Source organism: Diospyros lotus, chromosome 5 (genome assembly GCF_014633365.1).
Source record: "Diospyros lotus cultivar Yz01 chromosome 5, ASM1463336v1, whole genome shotgun sequence".
NCBI classification, from domain to species: domain Eukaryota; kingdom Viridiplantae; phylum Streptophyta; class Magnoliopsida; order Ericales; family Ebenaceae; genus Diospyros; species Diospyros lotus.
Window position 1 is genome coordinate 42,886,867 of NC_068342.1, and position 20,013 is coordinate 42,906,879.

The window sequence follows — 20,013 nt, forward strand, 5'->3', positions numbered from 1 at the left end:
ACTTTTTGTTGTTTTGAGTTTTCTTTATAATTTTTTTTTTTTGTTTTCAAAAATGCATTTTTAAAAACAACAAAGAGAACGCGTTCTTATTATTTTAGAAAATTGAAAACTAAAAATAAGTTAAAAACAACAAAGAGAACGCAACCTTAGGCTCTTTGCTTCCTCTTTTCTTTGCTCTATAATAAGTATAAAATTGCGGTCATTATCTTCATCAATAAGCAATACATACACCAAGCTGCTTAATGGTTCACCAACTCATTCTATGATTCGTAAACTTCTCATATGGTGGAGTAATGCTCTGATTCAACTCTGACAATAAAACTCGAGGTTGAGGCTTTGGATTCAAGTATCTGGAAATGACAAAAAGTCACCCAAAAAAAAAAAAGGTTAGGATGCAAATTAGATGAAAGCATACAAAATGGAAAGCAACTAAATGTCGGTGGTCTTATAAGCCACATTTGGATGGATGAGAGGCCAAATGACAACATAGCAAAGCAAATCATGCCTCAGGCTTCTTAATTTCCACAATTAAGGCAACAATAGGCACAAATGAAATTCAATCAATTCTCAAATTTGCAGCTTTCATAAATAAAATATTAACACTAAACTTTTCTGTTTGAATGGGCTGCCTAGTTTGCCAAGTTTCAAAAAGTGTAACACTTTATAAAATTTAAGCTTTCCAATTTCGATTAGTTTAGCCAACCCCACTAATGGGATATTAAGGCTTGTGAATGGTGTTGTGGTAGTTTTGGGTGGTTTAATACCTGTTGCTAACCGATGAGACAGACATAATACAGAAAGGTCACAGGAGTCAAAGCAGTCTCTATAAGCACAAATAAACAAAGTCCTTATAACTAGAAGCAAAGCAAATTATCCATCTGCTTCTAATTGTTCAAAATTAATTGCCAACTTAGAAGCAAGGACATGCTCACTAGGGTGCACTATCAATGTGCAGCTCAAGACACTTAGATGACACATGTTGAAACATAAATATGTATAAATTTGAGAAACTGAAAAATAAAATTGCCAGAATACTAGTTAGTTAATTAGCCATCAAAACCAACAAATTTTAAATATGGTTTACCCCTCTCCCAAAATACATCATGGGGGATTTAAAACCTAAACAAACAAAAATCTATTCAAATGACAATTATAGTTTGCTCCTTACCCAAATTACTGATGGAGTCTAAAACATCTTAGGATTACTTTAACACATCACTTTTCAATTATAATTTGCTCTCATGCTGTTTGTATATGTACTTCCTTCCATAAATCTGTTTTTGCTAGTGAGCTTATCAAAACCAATTAGTAAGCTATTTTTTGAGACATTTCTATTGCTTATTGTCCATCCAAATATGTGACAAGCTCTATGGAATATGATAATTTTTTGTTGCCAACATGTTGATGACATTATTTCGGGAAAAAAAAGCTTCTAAATACTAGAGTAAAGATTTACCTACTTTGTTGTGCAAAACCCAACATTAACACAAACTGAAACTTTGGTTTAGTTTGGTTTTGTTTATTTTAATACAAATTGAAACTTAAATGTAAATGTCGAGGAAGTTATGGCAAATTTCTGAAAAAATTCATATCTATGTCACTCGTTGGGGTCTCCTTCGTCTTCGACCTCATTGTCGATGTAGGCAACAATCGAATGAGACATTAGAAGACGGGAGGAGATGCCGAAAGAGACGCACATAGGTTGGCAACAGACGCAGTCACGAACTCACGAGGAAGAGAGAGAGAGAGGAGATTCGTCATGTCTGAGGAAGCCTTTGGTTGTTGTTCTTGACTAGGCGCGTCACACCTAGCCATTGTTCAGCTAAGCCTTCAGCCATCATTCTTGATTTGACAAATAGCTTTGAGCTCCGACCAAACTCGAATAACGCTAAGGATGCAACTATTAGAGTTTTTGACATCGAAATTTATTCGAAGAGCCAATGTCACAGTGAGAGAGAGTGTGAGTAAGACAAAGTATGCTCCACGTGTAAGGTATTCAATTTGGACATGAAAAGTTAAGAGTAGATTAGTCATTTAAGCTTAGGGTAGATCTATCATTTCAACATGGATCGTCAACCAAGTTGTCCACCAATTTGTACGTCTAGCATTATCCTATACTTTTTAAGAACATATTTTTTTAGTTTAATCTTTTTCAATAATTGGATTTCAAAAAAAAAAAAAAATTCACGAGGATGTCACACATAGAATTAAGACAAGTTGGCTAAAATAAAGAAATGCCTTAAGAGTATTATGTGATGGTAAAATTCTTTTAAAATTGAAAGAAAAATTCTATAAGATAACTATAAAATCAATTTTGTTGAATGACTCAAAATATTGACTAATCAAATAACAGCAGCACAAGTAAAAGACGAGCGTAACGGAAATGAGGATGCTAAAATAGATGTGCGGTCATATAAAAAAAGATAAAATTAAAAATAAAATTATTCATAATAAGATAAGAATAATGCCAATCGAGAAGAAGATAAGATAGACTAGACTAAGATAATTTGATCATATGAGAATAATACTAAGAGACGGTCCTGTGAAGAGAATTGATAAAATATAACAATTAATAAAAAAAAAAAGAGACAAACCCAAAAAGACTTTGAGAGATATTAAAATTTAATATGAAATATATGAATTTAAATAAAAATATGATAAAAGACAAAAATACATAAAAATTTAATATTCATGTGACCAACTCCACATAGTGGAATAAAAACTGAATATGCTATTACAATTTAATTTTAAATTTACCTTAACAATAGTTATCCAGATACTTAAAATTCAAATAATATCATTTTAAATGACATAATTTGAAACACAACAATTCAAATAATGAATTATAATATACTTTTTTAACGAGAATTGACATGAGATTGATTTAACATAAATCTAAAAATTAATTGATTATGGTGTTTTTGTCAAATTCTGCTATCTATCTCAATTTAACTCAGTTAATGGGCAGCTCATTCCCTTTGGCTTTGTGAAACAATAAAGCACATCCTCCCATCAGCAGTTCTGTATACAAAGCAAAACAATCAAGTTTTCTTCCCACATAAACCACTGATGCAGATTAGGCGTGACGGTGGAAGCAGAAAGATTCAAGGAAAAAAAAAAAATTAAATTAAACATCACAATCTCCCCTCAGCAGTTGAACTAATTACGGCTTCCCCACCATCACTGTGTTGGCGGATTCTTTTCTTGATGAAGTAATCCCCAGCGAGTGACTGCAATCAAGGGACTTCTGTGATCCCCATTTTTAACGCAATGCACTTCCAGTGTTTGGCTTCATCAGTGCATCAAGAAGTCTATACATCCATCGATCCAACATTCCTGTTAAAAGTAGCAATATATTTCAGTAGAACAGCATGGATAGATGAATGGCCTTTATAAACCCCAAGAAATTTAGCAAGGAAACAAGAAACAGATTCCATTGAATAACCTCAATCAGCTTCATGAATTTGAACAGTTGCCGTTCTTAACAACTTTAAGGAGGGGACCTAATTCGTAAAAAATAAATTTCCCTCTGAATTTTCATTGAGCTCAGAACTGAGGCAGCAATAGAAAGTGCAAAACTTATGACCTCAATGTTTCCAAATACCTTGTTTTTTTTTTGTACTTTCACATTTCTTATGGAAACATTCTCCTGCTGTTTTTCTCCTTCATTGGACAATTCTTCGTGACTCTATATCTCAGGTTGGACACATCAACATACTCATTCTGCTTATTCTTCAACTTGTTGCCAAAATCAAGACAAGATATGAGAATACGACAAACCTGTTAAAGCAAATGTACCACCTAATACAGCACAAAGCCGAGTAATGAAGTGGAGAAAACTCCGACGTTCTTCTCTGATGGTCACGGTAATTGGTGACAGATCATACAAGAAGTACACAGCTGGATAGAACAGCTGAAAGTTAGTGACAGGACACAGCTGACAGAAGAAGCAAGAAATAAGACCAACCAAATGAATCCCACATGGTATCCAAACAAACCTGGCCAAGTCCGATCAAACTCGTTCATTGGTTTAAAATATTCCGTGACTGAGAATTGATTAGTTGGCAAGACTTTTTTTGATATGTATCTGTATTCAGTTGGAACAATCTACATCAAAACAATCAAATTTCTCAGTGAATAGCTGTAAGCAATATGGTGTACATAAATGTGTACTTTAAAATCTATATACATAGTTCATGCTCGTGCGCATAATTCTAAAAGGCGATAGGTGCATCGAGGCGCAAAGGGTTTTGGAGCCTGAGGTGCACCTTTGCGAAGTGAGGCGCACCTTTTTGAAAAAAAAACTCAAAATCTTATAAAATCATAAACAACTATCAAATTATCAATAATAACACATGCATATCATTCATAATTTATCATCTTTAAATTCTAAACTAACGACATCAAAGTTGATTCATTCTCATCATGCAAATTCTAAACTAAAAACATCATCAAAGTTCAAACTCAAACAAGTACCAATCATTATGCAAAGTTCTAAACAAAAACATAAACACTACGAGTCCACAATCAATAAAAAAGTTTTAATCAATTATCATCAAGAAGATCATCAACATCAAGGTCAATATCTTCATCATCATCCCCTTCAATCACCCCTTCATCTTCTTCTTCCTCTCCCAATTCTTCCTCTTCCAAGTCTTCATCATCTCCGGTCACTGTCTCACTTTCTTCCTCCTTTTCAATCTCCTGAGTTACTCGCCACTTTGAAGTCAAAGCCGAAGTTGAACCCAATTGTGATCAAGTTTGTTTAATTCTAAATCGATAACTAGGCTCTCCAACTTCTGCAGTCGCAACGACATTACTCCATGTCAACCCATCCCCAACGTCATCAGGGAAAACAATTTCATCATTTTTATCATTCTCCTCGTCAAGCTTTTCAGTCAACCATTCATTGCTTTCATCAATGTGGGTCAATATAATAGGGTCAATGGTATCGCACATTTGATACCAACGCCTCAATGCTCTATTGTATTTCACAAACACCAAGTCGTTTAAACGAAGTTGATCAAGCCTGTTTCTCCATTTAGTATGAAGCTGCAACAATTTATGCAAAAACATACTAAGAATAAGCTACATAAAACAAACAAACTACTAATAAAAATTGTAAGTGTTATATGTACAATCCACTTACATTTTCAAACACTCTTCAATTACATTCACACCGAAATGAACTACAAGTCAAGCTAAGAATTTTAATTGCAAAATTTTGCAATGTGGGTGTTAACATTCCATATGAAGCCCACCATTCAGCTATCCAATAAAATTCATGGGTTAATTATTATCTATTATCTAGAATGATTATATATATAATGTAATATATATATATATGTGTGTGTATACTGGTGATTTCTCAGCTCTTTTTCTAATAGCCATATAGTTTCCAAAGAAGCCATTTGCCTTGTTATACATTGAAAGCTCAACATCAATTTGGTATTAAACCTTTACATCTGGATTTAACTTTCTAATGCATTCATATAAGCCAGTCATGATCTTTAAATGTATACGTTCAGCCTTGTAGAAATCTTCTAGATTCAAGTACCAACCAGCAGCGTGCAAGGCGCGATGAAGCTGAATATCCCATCGATTATCAATGATCTGAAAAATGGGTGCATATTTCTTTTCATCCCCATTAAAAGAGTTAGCAATCGCTTTTTTGGCCCTATCAATGGCCTCATATATGTATCCCATAGCCGGCTTCTTCTCACCATCCACTAAGCACAATACACGCACCAATGGACCAGCCACATTTAAAGCATATACAACATTGTTCCAAAATGAAAGCATCAAAATCACTTTTACAACCTTTTTAGCCCCCATTTCTTTTACCCACTTGCTTGTCATCCACTCCTCGGAGGTAAACATCCTTCTAAAGTTGTTTTTCAGACTATGCATCTTGCCCAAAGTGATAAAGGCAGTTGCAAACCGTGTTTTTGCAAGCCTCAACAACTATTTCTTGTTAGTAAACCTTCTAAGCATGTTTACTAGACCCGAATGAGTATAGATGTAGTTATTCACCATAAGAGCTCTCTCAAATGTCTTCTTCATATTAGGCAACTTGAAAATATCTTTCAACATTAAATCCAAGCAGTGCGCTGCACATGGTGTCCAAAACAACGTAGGATATTTTGCCCCCAAAAATCTTCCTGTTATTATTTAGAGTGAAATTAACAAGATATTAGTAAATAATAAATATCTAATGAATATTCAAATTATTCTACTTATAAACATAATACAAATTACAAAAATGAATTTCATACCTGCTTAAAACATTGTTTGAAGCACTATCGGTGACCACTTGCACCACATTTCTTACTCCAATATTTTCCACACATTTACTTAATAATTGAAACATCTTTTCCTAGTCTTTGAATAGCTGGAACCATCAACAGACTCCAAAGCATACTTCCTTTAGGAGAATTGACAAAAAAGTTAATCAATGTCCTTTCCCTCTTGTCTTTCCAGGGCATCTGACAAAATGGAACATCCATATTTGGCCCACACCTCTTCATGATCTTTCATGATTGTATGAGTGACTTCCACCTCTTGTTTGAGAAGGGGAACATTGACTTCATGGTAACTAGGCGGCTTCACACCCAAACCATACTGACTAACTGCTTCTATAAAGATTTTAAAACTGTCATATGTTACTGCATTGAATGGAATGCCTGCATCATACATCCATCGTGCAAACCTTCTACAAACTCAAACTCTTAACTCTTTTTTTGCAAAATCATTCTCACCCAACCTTGTTTCCCTTTATTTGCTCTTGCTTTTCAACACAGTAACTTCTGGGTCTTTAAGAAAAACATCAAGTGGACCCTTTTGTGTTGGCCCTTTAACACTACCAGTACCGCTTCCACTTCCGGTAGATATATTGGGTCTTTTTCTACTTTGTGGTGGCTCCTCCTCCTCATCATCATATCCTTCACCAAATTGAAAATCTTCACCTAACGGTGCCATATTTCTCTCATCCCTATCATTCTTATTCTTTTGCATGTACTCTCCAATCTCTGGTTTTACTGATAAAGGACATTTTGGACAAGTTTTAGTATTCCTAAAACCACCCACAAGATGTTTCGTCCGAAATATGCCACCTTTCGTTACTTTACGATAAAATTTACATGTGGTGGTATTTTTGCCACTAGGATTAGCTTCAAAGTAATTCCATGCCAGGTCAGTTTTGGAAGTTGTCAACAACATTGACTAGGCTGTTGTAACACAGTTCCAACTTCCACAAAATTTTCCGATCAACAAGAAAACAACAATAATATAAAAAGCGGCGAGCGCGGCTTGACAGCAACGAGGAAAGGAAGATCAAGTCAATCGGTGGCTGGCACCGGAGAAGATGGGAGTTTCCGGCGGCTGGCTTGAAGGTCGAAATGAGATGGAGAAGATGGGAGTGACGTCAGGAGGAAGATGGGAGTGACAAACTGACCTGGGCTACCCAAGTTTTAAATAAAACCTAGGTTTCATGAGGCGTGGATGCCCTGACGCCTCCCCGTGCAAGGCGAGGGCCTCCCAAAAAATGCGTTGCCTCGGCCCAGTCGAGGGGCCGAACTGGCGCCTAAAGGCTCCTTGGCCTAGGTGCACCTTAACATTTGAGTTAGGCATGGATAAAAAAATGCGCTAGCTAGTGGGGGTGTGGTGTTGTTGGAAGCTAGGAGGAACATATTAAAGACCAACCCCCCACACCACTTATCTTTCCAAAAACAACCCATTGCCTTTCTGGTACTAAATAAAATTCAAGAAAGCCCCTGTTGACACATTTTTGTAACACCCCACATCGAGCGATAGGAAGGTCCGGAATAACTTACCCTGTGGGCCTATGTGAACTTTCCGGGAGGTGACCCATCCTTGAATTACCTTAAGTCAAACACGCTTAACTTGGGAGTTCTCTGCCTACATTCAGTCCAAAAGGTATTCAGCTGGTATTGTTTCATTCCTTACTTATTCTCGATATATACTACCCTCATGTGGGCTTTTTGAGGTATTACACACATCGTGTCATCATCATGGGGCCCATAGTTGCGGGTCAACTCTCAGCTATCGCTTTTCAACGACTATGAGGCCCACCGCACTTATGAGCCCATCACAGGGCAACCAATGTGGGATTCATGCCTAGGGACCAATCGGCCCCTTAGCCTGCCCAGTGCTAGGGGGTGATGGGCGGTACCCTCGAAGGGTTCCCACAGACGACGCCAAATGTTGACACACATTTTTGTAACACCCCACATCGAGCGATAGGAAGGTCCGGGACAACTTACCCCGATGGGCCTACGCGAACTTCCTAGGGGGGTCACCCATCCTTGGATTACCCTAGGACAAGCACACTTAACTTGGGAGTTTTCTGCCTACATTTAGCTCAAAAGGTATTCAGCTGGTGTTGTTTCATTCCTTACTTATTCTCGATATATACTACCCTCATTTGGGCTCTTTGGGGTATTACACACATCGTGTCATCATCATGGGGCCCACAGCTGTGGGTCAGCTCTCAGCTATCGCTCTTCAATGACTATGAGGCCCACCGCACTTATGAGCCCCTCAGCGATGTGGGATTCATGCCTAGCCCCCATACTTTTGATAGCCCTCTTGACTCATTTTTTATGTGTTAGTGGATCTGTGGGAGTATGTGATACCCCCCTCCACAGGTTGTGTAATCAGCCATGAACCCTAAACAAGACTTAAAGTTCACAAAGCCTAAAATCCTCCCATATTTACATAACTGAAATAACAAAAAAAATAACTGAAAACTAAATCATCTCAAACAAAGTCCACTAATAATCCCCCTTATCCAAGTCCATGTTTAGCCCCCTATTCCTACTTACCAAAAAAATATGTTAGGGAGATTGGTGAGCTTAGAGCCTAGTGAAGGTCACCCCACATAAGGATTAACACCAAAAATAAAGAATTTCATACATATATAATAAAACAAATTTCAGTTTAAAGATTTACCAGTATTCCACGTGAAAAAAGTATCATCAATACAGTCAAATCAATTCACATTGTGTAGCTGACAATTTTCCACCATGTATAAAACATCAATTAACCAATGGAACCACAAATTGCATGCTACAATGATTTTATCATGTAATTTGAGAGCCTATAAATCAGAAGTATACAGAAATAGAACTATGTACTGACTGGTATAACACATGAGCATAGATGTTAGAGGCACGCTTAGGCATAAGGCGCCTTAAGGAGTTAGTTCGGCACCTTGACTGGGCCGTGGTGACGCATTTTCTGAGAGGGCCTTGCCTTGCACAGCAAGGCGCTGGGGGCATGAGGCGTGCCTCATGAAACCTAGGTTTTATTTAAAATCTAGGCAACCCAAGTCGACAGGTCGACTCGTCACTCCCATCTTCTCCCTCTCCTTCCAACCTTCAAGCTAGCTGCTAGAAACACCCTTCTCAAGCTGTCCAGACACTAGAAACTCCCATCTTCTCCAACGCCAACCGTCGATCAACCCGATCTTCCTCTCCTCGATGCTATCAAGCCACGCTCACCTCTCTTTATACGGTTGTTGTTTTCTTGTTGATTGGAGAATTTTGTGGAAGTTGGAACTGTGTTGCGGCAGCCTAGTTAATGTCGTCGACAACTTCCAAAACAGACCGGGCATGGAATTACTTTGAAACTGATCCTAATGACAGAAATACCACATGTAAATTTTGTTGTAAAGTAACGAAATGTGGCATATTTCGGACGGAACATCTTGTGGGTAGTTTTAGGAATACTAAAGCTTGTCCAAAATGTCCTTTATCAATAAAACCAGAGATTTGAGAGTACATGCAAAAGAATAAGAATGATAGGGATGAGAGAAATATGGCACCATTAGATGATGATTTTCAATTTGGTGAAGGATATGACGAGGAGGAGGAGCCACCACTAAGTAGAAAAAGACCCAATGTATTTACCGGAAGTGGAAGCGATATTGGTAGTGTTAAAGGGCCAACACAAAAGGGTCCACTTGATATTTTTCTTAAATACCCAGAAGTTACTGTGTTGAAAAGCAAGAGCAAAGGAAGGCAAACAAGGTTGGGCGACAATGATTTTGCGAAAAAAGAGTTAAGAGCTCAAGTTTGTAGAAGGTTTGCACAATGGATGTATGATGCAGGCATTCCATTCAATGTAGTGACATATGACAGTTTCAAAATCTTTATAGAAGCAGTTGGTTAGTATAGTCCGGGTGTGAAGCCGCCTAATTACCATGAAGTTAGGGTTCCCCTTCTCAAACAAGAGGTGGAAGCCACTCGTACAATGATGAAAGATCATGAAGAGACCGACGATGATGAAGGCTTGGAGGAGGGAGAAGAATTGGGAGAGGAAGTAGAAGATGAAGGGGTGATTGAAGGGGATGATGAAGATATTGACCTTGATGTTGATGATCTTCTTGATGATGATTGATTAGAACTTCTTTATTAATTGTGGACTTGTAGTGTTAATGTGTTTGTTTAGAACTTTGCATGATGATTGGTACTTGTTTGAGTTTGAACTTTGATGATGTTTCTAGTTTAGAATTTGTATGATGAATGAATCAACTTTGATGTTGTAAGTTTAGAATTTGAAGATGATGAATCATAAATGATATGCATGTATTATCATTGATAATTTGATAATTGTTTATGATTTTACAAGATTTTGAGTTTTTTTTCTAAAAGGTGTGCCTCGCCTCGTGCACCTCGCACCTTAGGCTCCAGAACCCTTTGCGCCTCGATCCGCCTATCGCCTTTCAGAACTATGGCCTAACTCATACCCAAACCATGTAAAAGAAATAGGAGAAAATTTGAGAGCTTAGAGAATTGCACTTCTTGTTTGAGTGGATGCACTATGTCTTATCTTTTCTTGTGGTTGAGGAGGATTCCTATTTGTTTGTCCTCATCTATGTTGTTTACTTGTTTATAGATGACATTTTGTCACATTCCTAGGGTTTAGAATGGACTTATGGAAGAAATTGGGAATGGAGAGTAGAATGGGAAGGAGAAATCAAAACAAAAATAGAGAGAATTCAAAGGAAATAGAAAGGGAGAGAGCATTTGAGAGGGAAACGAAATTCAATTCGTTCATCAATCATACATTCTTTAATAACACTACAACAGCCTACAGTACAAAAGAAAATACATCAATAAAACAATTATGTCTATATCCCTGGGTTATGACAATTCTCCCTCCTTGAGAGGTTTCTTATTCCCAAGAAACTTATTACCATTGAGCGTTGTTTCTTTATCCAATTCCCGTTTTTGCTATTTGGTTTATCCTTCGCCTTTTCTTGTTCTTTTCTCTTACTTTCATTTTCCTTTGTTTTTCCATCTCTTTCTCTTCAACCATATTATCAAGCCAAGACCGGATTTGACTCTGCAGCTCACCAACAGAAATATGAACAATAAAAATAGCAAGAGTCTTGTTCTTGACAGCAAAAAACTCTTCCACCATCATCTGTTCATCTCGTTTCAATTTTCCCTTCTACATCCTCCTTTGTTCCAGATCATGAATGTACTGCTAGAGAATTTCAAAGTGATCAAATTTCTCCTAACACGAGCACCCTCCATCAACCTCTAACCAAACTTGAATTCTCCATTGGTTATTCACTGTGATTAAGGCATAGATTTCTTCACAGTTGACTGATTTTTCAGTCAGAGTTACCTGATCCAGTGTAGGTAATTCTGCAATGTCTTTTAATCCTGATGATGGGTTGTCTTTTCCTTCAAGAATTTAAGGTTCTTGTGATTGTTTTCGTTCCAACATCTTTGACTTCTGGATTGTTGGCGTACATCTCAGTTTCATCTTCAACAGGTACCTCCTCCAATGGTGCCACGTTGATTTTTCCGGCAAGTGCCTTGGCATTCGAAATTGCCTAATCCGATTCTTACAGCACACCAGAGGCAATAGGTAGGATTCCAGCTTCTGCTAGAATCAGTTTAGCAGTGGATTTTGAAAGAGGTTCAACTAGTGGCTGATCTAGTATTTCTTTGACATCAAAATTAGTAAGTCCTCCAGCTTGTGGGTGAGATTAACAAGTTGGTTGCGTGCCTCCTTGATTTCTTTTCTTGTCATGGCATATTCGTCCATGATTACTGTTCTTGTGTCAAGCCCTCAGATTGAGGGTTGGGCAAGTGAAGGAATTCGAGTTGAATTCCAGAAGAAGATATGAATTTAGGAAGAAACAGATAGAATGAGAAAACAAGGGAGAAATAGAGAACGAGAGAGAAATGAGAGAGTCAAGAAAGAGTATTGAAAGAGAAGACTTGTCATTATTCTTGATGATTCCTATCTTACTGCCATAGGTCTCTTATATAGAGCCTCTAGCAACCATAACAACCCTCTAACAATGTAACAACATAGCTAACTAATCATAACAGCTTTTGTTGCACAGTTAGCCTAACCACTTAACCCCCCCCCCCCCCCCCCCCCCACACACACACACAGCTATAAACAACTAATGGCTACTACTGGCCCCTTCACGGATTTACCCTTAGGGTCGTGACATCTTGTTGAGGCGCATTCAGCTTGATAGCAACTCACCTCCACTTGAAGATGTCCTAAGCCTATTTCTAGATTGTTCATCCTAGTTTCCAATCATTTCATCCGATTTTCTTCTTCCATAACCAATGCTTGCCTGATTCATGCACATTTTTGCCATCTCCAATGTAACCACAACATTCGACTGACCACTGTGAAGAGTGCTTGTAGACCGCCTAACTCATAGCTAAGGATTGATTGAACATTAAATGCCGAGAAGCATCAGGAAGCGAAGGTCGAATATTGTCATAAATTAATAGTCAAGGAGTGTCGGATATCATCATCGAGAATCAATCTCTTGCTTCACCCTCAGAAGTCAAATTGAGAGTTGCTTCTCCGCCTTCACCTTTATGATTGGTTTCTAATGTCTTCAAAATCGGATCAACGCAACTGTTGGTAATCACCTAATTCACCACCGAGACCAATCGTTAGGTCCTGATTCTTCCTTGATTGGCTTTGTTGCAGTTAACAGATGTCGCCGAAATCACCACCAAAAGTCGCCAGACTCTATTTCGGTGGATTGACAACGAAAATTAACAGCTAAAAAATCAACCGGCTCAATTATAGCTTCCAGAGAAACAATCGAATTTACAACCGAGGAACGATTGGCTCTGATACCAATTGTCACATCCCTAGGGTTTTCCTAAATGAACTTATGGAAGAAATTTGAACAAAAACAGAGAGAATTGAGGGAGAATTCAGATGAAACGGAGAGGGAGAAAGCATTTGAGAGGGAAACAAAATTCAATTCATTCATCAATCATACACTCTCTAACTACCTTAGCTTATTTATAGGCTGTAAGCTGAAGGTACAACATTACAACAACCTAGAGTACAACAAAGGAGAAAATACATCTATGAAACAATAATGTTTATATCCTAGGGTCATGACACATTCTAGTTTTTGGATTTGGAAAGATTGAACTTCTTCCCTTCTTGTTCCTTTTCTATAGGATTCACTCCCTATGTGGCATCTTCTAATCTATATATCCAATCCTATTCCCCCCCCCCAAAAAAAAAAAAAAAAAAAAAGTAGGGACTTTTGGAGATTCATCCATTTCCAAGGAAGGGCTTCATGATTTTGTTTTGTAACATGGGCAGTAGATGGGCAGCAGGGATAATCAATGTTGTAGTTTCGATATTGGAAGAATATGTATTAAGGCAAAAGTTCTTAAGAGTTGATGCCTCTTCTTCATCGTTTATCTCTCTATATAGCCTAAGATGGAATTGGTGGACCAAAAATGCCTCGAGCTATTTTGAGGTGAAATCACTCTACAAAAAACGTGATTAGTAAGGTCTCTATGGCTTGTTTTGAGGGGGCTTTCTTTTTGTGCAAAGCAGATGGTAAGTTAGTTGGCCACCTCCTTACTACACCTAGAGAATTCTGGTGTCTTATTCTTGGATGATCTTATTAGCAGGAGCAGATGCTATTTAGTTATTGTTCATGTGTGAAGCAGATGCAAGTTAGTTGACCACCTCACCTAGAGAATTATGTTGTCTTATTCTTGGGCATTTTTGGCTGGTTCCTTGAAGATGTGGCCATTGCTTGGAAAGGTAATTTTGTGCTGAAGAGAATGAAAAAAGCTTCATTGTTAGTCTCATCCTTTGAACAATGTGAAGCTCACTGAATTAGGCTCAAGAGTAGACTACTCTCAATTTGCATACTTGAACTTCGGTGTTGAACCTTTTGACTTGTCAATTTTTTGGATTTTGTAGAGGCTTTCGACTAATTGTAGTTTTTAGGTAGGATATTACTTATGTAATCCTCTCCTTTTGCATGTGGGTAGTATTTTACACATATCATTCTTAAAACCTCATGATTCTTACAAGAAGAATAAATGATTAACAATTCAGTACCCAGTCTTGGCCTTGTCATACCAACCAAAGCTGCAGATTTTTCTATAAATAGAACCATATCAAAAGAAATACTAGAAAAGGGACGAATCCAATATTAAAGATAGTATGTCAACTCAGCCAAAAAAAAAAAAAAAAAAATTACGAGTCTACATGTACATTGAGGTGAAAATCATCTCTGAACAGCAAAAAGACGCATCAGAGAAAGAAGAGTCCCTCTCAACCAAAAATATAGAGGAGAAAATGGATTCTTTCACACCATGAATCAAACACCCAACTCCATCAAATTCTCTTTGAGTTCCTCTCACACCAGATACACCACATAACACGCATCAAAAACAAGACAAAAAGTTCCACGCACAGTGTGAGACAACCCAGAGCAACCATGAATATTCTTCCACAGCTATTCTAGAATTTGTTAGATAATGTCCAACAGGATAGTAAATTCTAGTGATCCTAACAGAAACTTTCCAAGATGAATTTTGAAACTAAATGAAACTATTTTAGTAGTGAAACCAAACCATAAAATTACAGTTTGTTTGGTTCAAAACATGGTTTGAACAACATAAGAATTATATATATATTTTATAAACTTGGGTAGCCCGTACCAAATTCTTAATCCTGCAACCATGGCTGCTTCGTTAGATTGTTTCTGTTCCAATTGTTTAATAATAATTTCTAGATTACACACTTTTTTTGGCCATTCCTTCTATTTAATATTTATTTGCTTGGATCTGACCGACTATAACAGATGTAGAATGAACACAGCATCTGCAGCAAATCCCTATTTTTATAAAAAGATCCATCTTTTTTCCCTTGTACACCCAAAACAACCAATTTCTTACCCACATACTTTTTTTATAGACATATTTTATAAATTGCAACAACTATAACACTGCTTAGATATGTCCTTTTTTTATTACTGTTTAGATTTTATATTATAATTATAATGTATTAATATATTATATTTTAATATATAATAAAGATATTGTATTATATTATATAAGACAGTTTATGGTTTGGTTCATGGTTTCTTGTATCATAAATTGAAACCAAATCGTAAACTTCCTTTTGAACAAAATTCAAACCAAACTGTTTTTAGGAAACCTTAAAACCAAACAACACCAAACTAACCGGTCTAGTTTGGTTTAATGGTTTGGACCAAAATTATGCACACCCCTAGCCTTAAATGGAAAGATCTAAGCAAGTATATGAAGCAAGTATATCAGGAGATAAATCAGTAAAGTTATGACAGAAGGCGATACAACACCTTTATGTAATATTTGAAAGTTCCACTTGTAGCATGCAGTATCCGTGAAGTCCCATCTAATGGGTTGTGAATCCCAGGATATTTTGGCCCAAATGATAAATCATGAATAACATGACTTACATTGACATGAGTTGCCCCTTCAAAGATCTGTTGGAGATAAAAAGTACAAAAAAGTGGTAACTAACTGGTAATGATATGATTAGTGAATAAAAATGCAGTTGAAGCAGGTGAGATATGAAGTAACATCCACATTAGCAGTTCAAAACATTCAAAAGGGCTGACAAACAGAAGATGCCCTTCATATCCGTGATTCCATGAAGCACTTCAGAGTGAACAAAATATTTTAACTATTTAGCCATTTTCTTCAAGATAAGAAATTTTATTGTTCTTATAATGGCAGAAGTTGCCCTCTTAACTTACTGGTGTTTTAAGTAACATACCAAAGGTCTATTTGGAAGTACTGAGGAATTGACCAGCCCCTTTAACTTTCTGTATGACATTGTAAAACAAGTCTAGTATCTTGAAAGGAGCCAAAATGCTCCAATCTCAATATCAAGTATGGTCGAAAGTCAAAACCCACATGCAGCCATCTTACGTGAATATCCATCTCTAGATTTCCAATTGGAGACGACATTAGGATATGAGCTCTTTTTCATGGTACAGAAATTCCATTTATGAGAGAAAAAGAGTGATTATATAGGCATGGAAAATAAATCCAGTCACAACCTAGAGGGAAAAAAATGTGACAGCCACTATTTGTATATGCAGAAGGTAAGGTTTGGTTAGCTGAAATACATATTCTCCAAACACTTGGTGATCACAGAAATAACTGAGAGAGAGAGAGAGAGAGAGCACTCACAGCAGCTGCAGTTGAGAGCTGAAAAGGGCTAGTACTGGGAATTTAACCATCCAAAAAGAGAACCCAAATGAGCTGCTAACTAGGCCTACATGAGTATAGGTGTCGGGGCATCTTAAAAAAAGACTAGTAAAGGAGCTAAAATACACATTCTCTCTCTCTCTCTCCCCAAAAACTTGATGATCACAGAAATAACTCTGAGAGAGAGAGAGAGAGAGAGAGAGAGAGTATAGCAGCTGCAGTTGAGAGTTGAAAAGGGCTAGTACTGGGAGTTTAACCATCCAAAAAGAGAACCGAAATGAGCTGCTAAATAGGCTTACATAGTTATAGGAGTTGGGACATCTTAAGAAAAGAGAGTTGGAAGCTGAATTGAACAACTGTCTGGACTATTGAAGCATCATAGCATAGAGGTTGTTTGAGGTTATAAAATGCTTTTTAATGGATGAGTGGGAAATGGATAGAAAAAAGAGTGTATGATTCAGAGAGAATTGCAATTGGCACTCAGGTGATTGGAGACACTACATGTGCCGAAAAGGGAGAACAGCCAGAAACTATGAGGACAGGTCTGGTTTACAGAGAAGCCTTTTTATTTTAATATTTCTAGTTACTGGCTTGCCATATGAATTACATCATAATAAAAGACATTAAAGAAATGAATAACTGACCATTTGTGCAACAAAAATATTTAACCCATGAACTGATATATGGAAGTTCCCGGCAACCCTTTGAACATCTAGTACCCCGTGGACCTGCAATAACCTTTTAAGTTTATGAACCGATCCACAAATTCTCTACATGTTTGCATCTCAAAGTGGGAACATTTAAAGTACCTGGCATCCTTCTCCATTAGCCAATGCTTGCCTAACCCGCTTAATAAGATTTTCAGCATCTTGGTCAAAACCATGCAGATGAATGTTATGGTTTGAATCCTCATGATGATTATTGTTTCCATCTGATAAACAATTTCTGTGAGCATCAGTAAATTAATGGTAAACAGCTTACTTTAACTACACAAAGACTGCAAGGCAAATAACTTTATTATGCTAGTTAAGAATTACACAATGCTAGTGCCATTTTAGCTCTAAGGATCTTATAGTGGCAAATGAAAGGGCAGTGCTGACAGTTCAGTTCCTGCCTTTACAAGAAAACTTCTCAAGATTCAAGGGCTCCACAATAAAGCATGCTGGTCTTTCATGAGTCTTTCATCCCATAAACCATCACAAAATTATCTATATGCAGGTCAGTCCAACAATGGCATATTGGGGAATCAAGATTCTGATTCAGATTTAAGTTGATTATGCAATGCAGTTGACGCATTTTTCTGATAATTTCCTTGTTTCAGGAAGATCCAAACCTGTAATTGTAACCTCAATGCACAAAACATCTTGAATGAAATTTGAAATGCATTAACAAAGGGAGACAATGAATGCTACATTGGACCCAAAAGCAGAAGCAAGAGTTTTAATTCAACCCAGAATGCAGGAGTACGTTCAACTTGAGTCATTACCATGCTCATGACCAGCATGTTCCTTCTCCACAAGATCTGACAAATGTTCAGAGCCAATGTTTTGACCATCATTATTCAAGCGAACCTGCAGAAACTCTCAATTGATAAAGCAAATGAAATTTATTGACTTAAAATGTGAGAAGGGGTGGGATGGAGGGAAGGAGAAAGAGCAAATTAAAAGCATGACAACAAGTCATCCATTTAAATTGAAGCTCATGCTAAACAAATGCATAATACTGAAAACTATTGATCCTACATATACCATAGCAAACAGAACATATTAAGTACTTAAATTATTATCTTAGTCAGTGTCCAACAATGCAACACTGGGCACCGAAAGTATAACCTCCACAATGTTTCTGCAGGTTCATTTACATCCAACCTAAACTACATAACCAAATGGTTCTTTAAATTGTCATTATTGATCATAACCCCATAACAATTGGTACTGTGAGAGTTTGACGTCACTCCAGTAAGGTGTAATTAGCTGCAATAAGCAGCAACAATTGGAAGAGTGAATCACTTCTAATCTTTGAAATCACAAAATAATATAAGCTCTTACATAAAACCGTCAGCAACAATAAAACCTTTTCATAGGGTAGAATTACTTGTTCGAAATTTTGAGGTCTTACTACCCTAGAGAGAAAATAGGGAAGAGAAAATGCAAATAGTATATGGGGAGAGAGAGATAGAAAGCTCAAAGATAATTAACTGTGATGTTGTGTATACATAAGAAGGGAGTCAGCAAACCAATTTCTTAGTGTATCACCTGACAGAAAGTCAACTCCAAGTTGGAGTCTAGATTCTACCTCACCAACTCTAGGTGGTGATATGTACAAATTATATGCATATCCAAGTGCCACTAGGGGCCTGTGCAACATCACACATTCATACAAATTAGGCATCTGAATCTCGTTTCCTTTGTTTATTTGGAGCCAACTATCCAAGTCTCATCCAAAAATCTCTCATCCTTTCCCCTTTTTCAAGAAGGAAAAAGAAAATATGCAACCTCAAAAGCAAAGTACGAATGAGTGTCATATTACGTTAGATCGCTATCACAACAACATAGTCCAACATGTCCCATGTACCCTAACTATCAGTATCAAGCAAAAGAGGTAAGAGGTAGACCAAGACAAACTTGATGGGAGACACTTAGGTGTAACATGAGTTATAAGATCCTAAAAAAAGATAAATCCATAAATAGAAATAATTGGCAAAGTTAGAATTCAAGTAGCTGACCCCACAGTGGAATGAAGGCTTGATATGTAGTTGTTGTACCATGGAATGAATCTTTTCGGCAACAAAACCTCTAGCCCATATGAAGAATGCCACTCTAACTTAGGCCCTCAATCTTGAAAAAGCCCTTGAGGGGTGCTTCGCACTCTCTTGAAGGTTGAATCTCAATTGAAAGGACCATACAATGCCATCAAGAGAAAAGAGAAATACTCATCCACGAACTACAACATCTATGCATTGCCACAACTAATCAAAACACTCTCCTAAAATTGTTCGGTTACAATTGGCATAGCAAACACCAATATTACTTCAGTTTCATATATATGGTCAACCAGATTATATATCAAACAGAAAGAAAACATTTTAGCAGGGAATAAGAATCTATCTTACTTTCCATATATTTGTATCAAGATCCACCTCATGCTTGCCAGACATGTCAATAGCATCCACACTTAGAACTGAAAGAAAGCAAAGGAAAAAGGAATAGGGTACAATATTTGAAAGTGATATTACCACATCACTGAGAGCAATTGAAACTTGTGCCAAAGTAAAAATATCATACAAGGTATAGTTAATGATAGCACTAACCATCACAAGGTAAAGAAGGGAAGGTCATATTTATGTGGATTGGAAGGGTTTCTCCACGTTTCAAATCTACAGCCATCTGCCAAGATAAGAAGACCATAAAACAATTCATATATAAAACTTGATGATATTTACCAAATAAACAACAACATAGATAATAGATTAAACTGCAGT

General features: G+C 37.1%; 1 protein-coding gene across 6 annotated transcripts in view; it reads right to left on the reverse strand.

Moving 5' to 3' along the window:
* Positions 1-2,879: 2,879 nt before the first annotated feature.
* The window catches only part of LOC127801437 (uncharacterized), a 32,549-nt gene continuing 15,415 nt past the window's right edge, over positions 2,880-20,013 (reverse strand). For all 6 annotated transcript variants that reach the window (XM_052336599.1, XM_052336601.1, XM_052336600.1 and 3 more), the window contains exons 4-12: positions 19,843-19,918; positions 19,645-19,712; positions 18,019-18,103; positions 17,342-17,463; positions 17,177-17,260; positions 15,656-15,802; positions 3,999-4,107; positions 3,781-3,900; positions 2,880-3,336 (exon numbers count right to left, since the gene is read on the reverse strand). In XM_052336599.1, the coding sequence (XP_052192559.1) occupies positions 3,263-3,336; positions 3,781-3,900; positions 3,999-4,107; positions 15,656-15,802; positions 17,177-17,260; positions 17,342-17,463; positions 18,019-18,103; positions 19,645-19,712; positions 19,843-19,918 (885 nt within the window). In that variant the 3' untranslated portion in view covers positions 2,880-3,262. The remainder of the gene's footprint in view (positions 3,337-3,780; positions 3,901-3,998; positions 4,108-15,655; positions 15,803-17,176; positions 17,261-17,341; positions 17,464-18,018; positions 18,104-19,644; positions 19,713-19,842; positions 19,919-20,013) is intronic.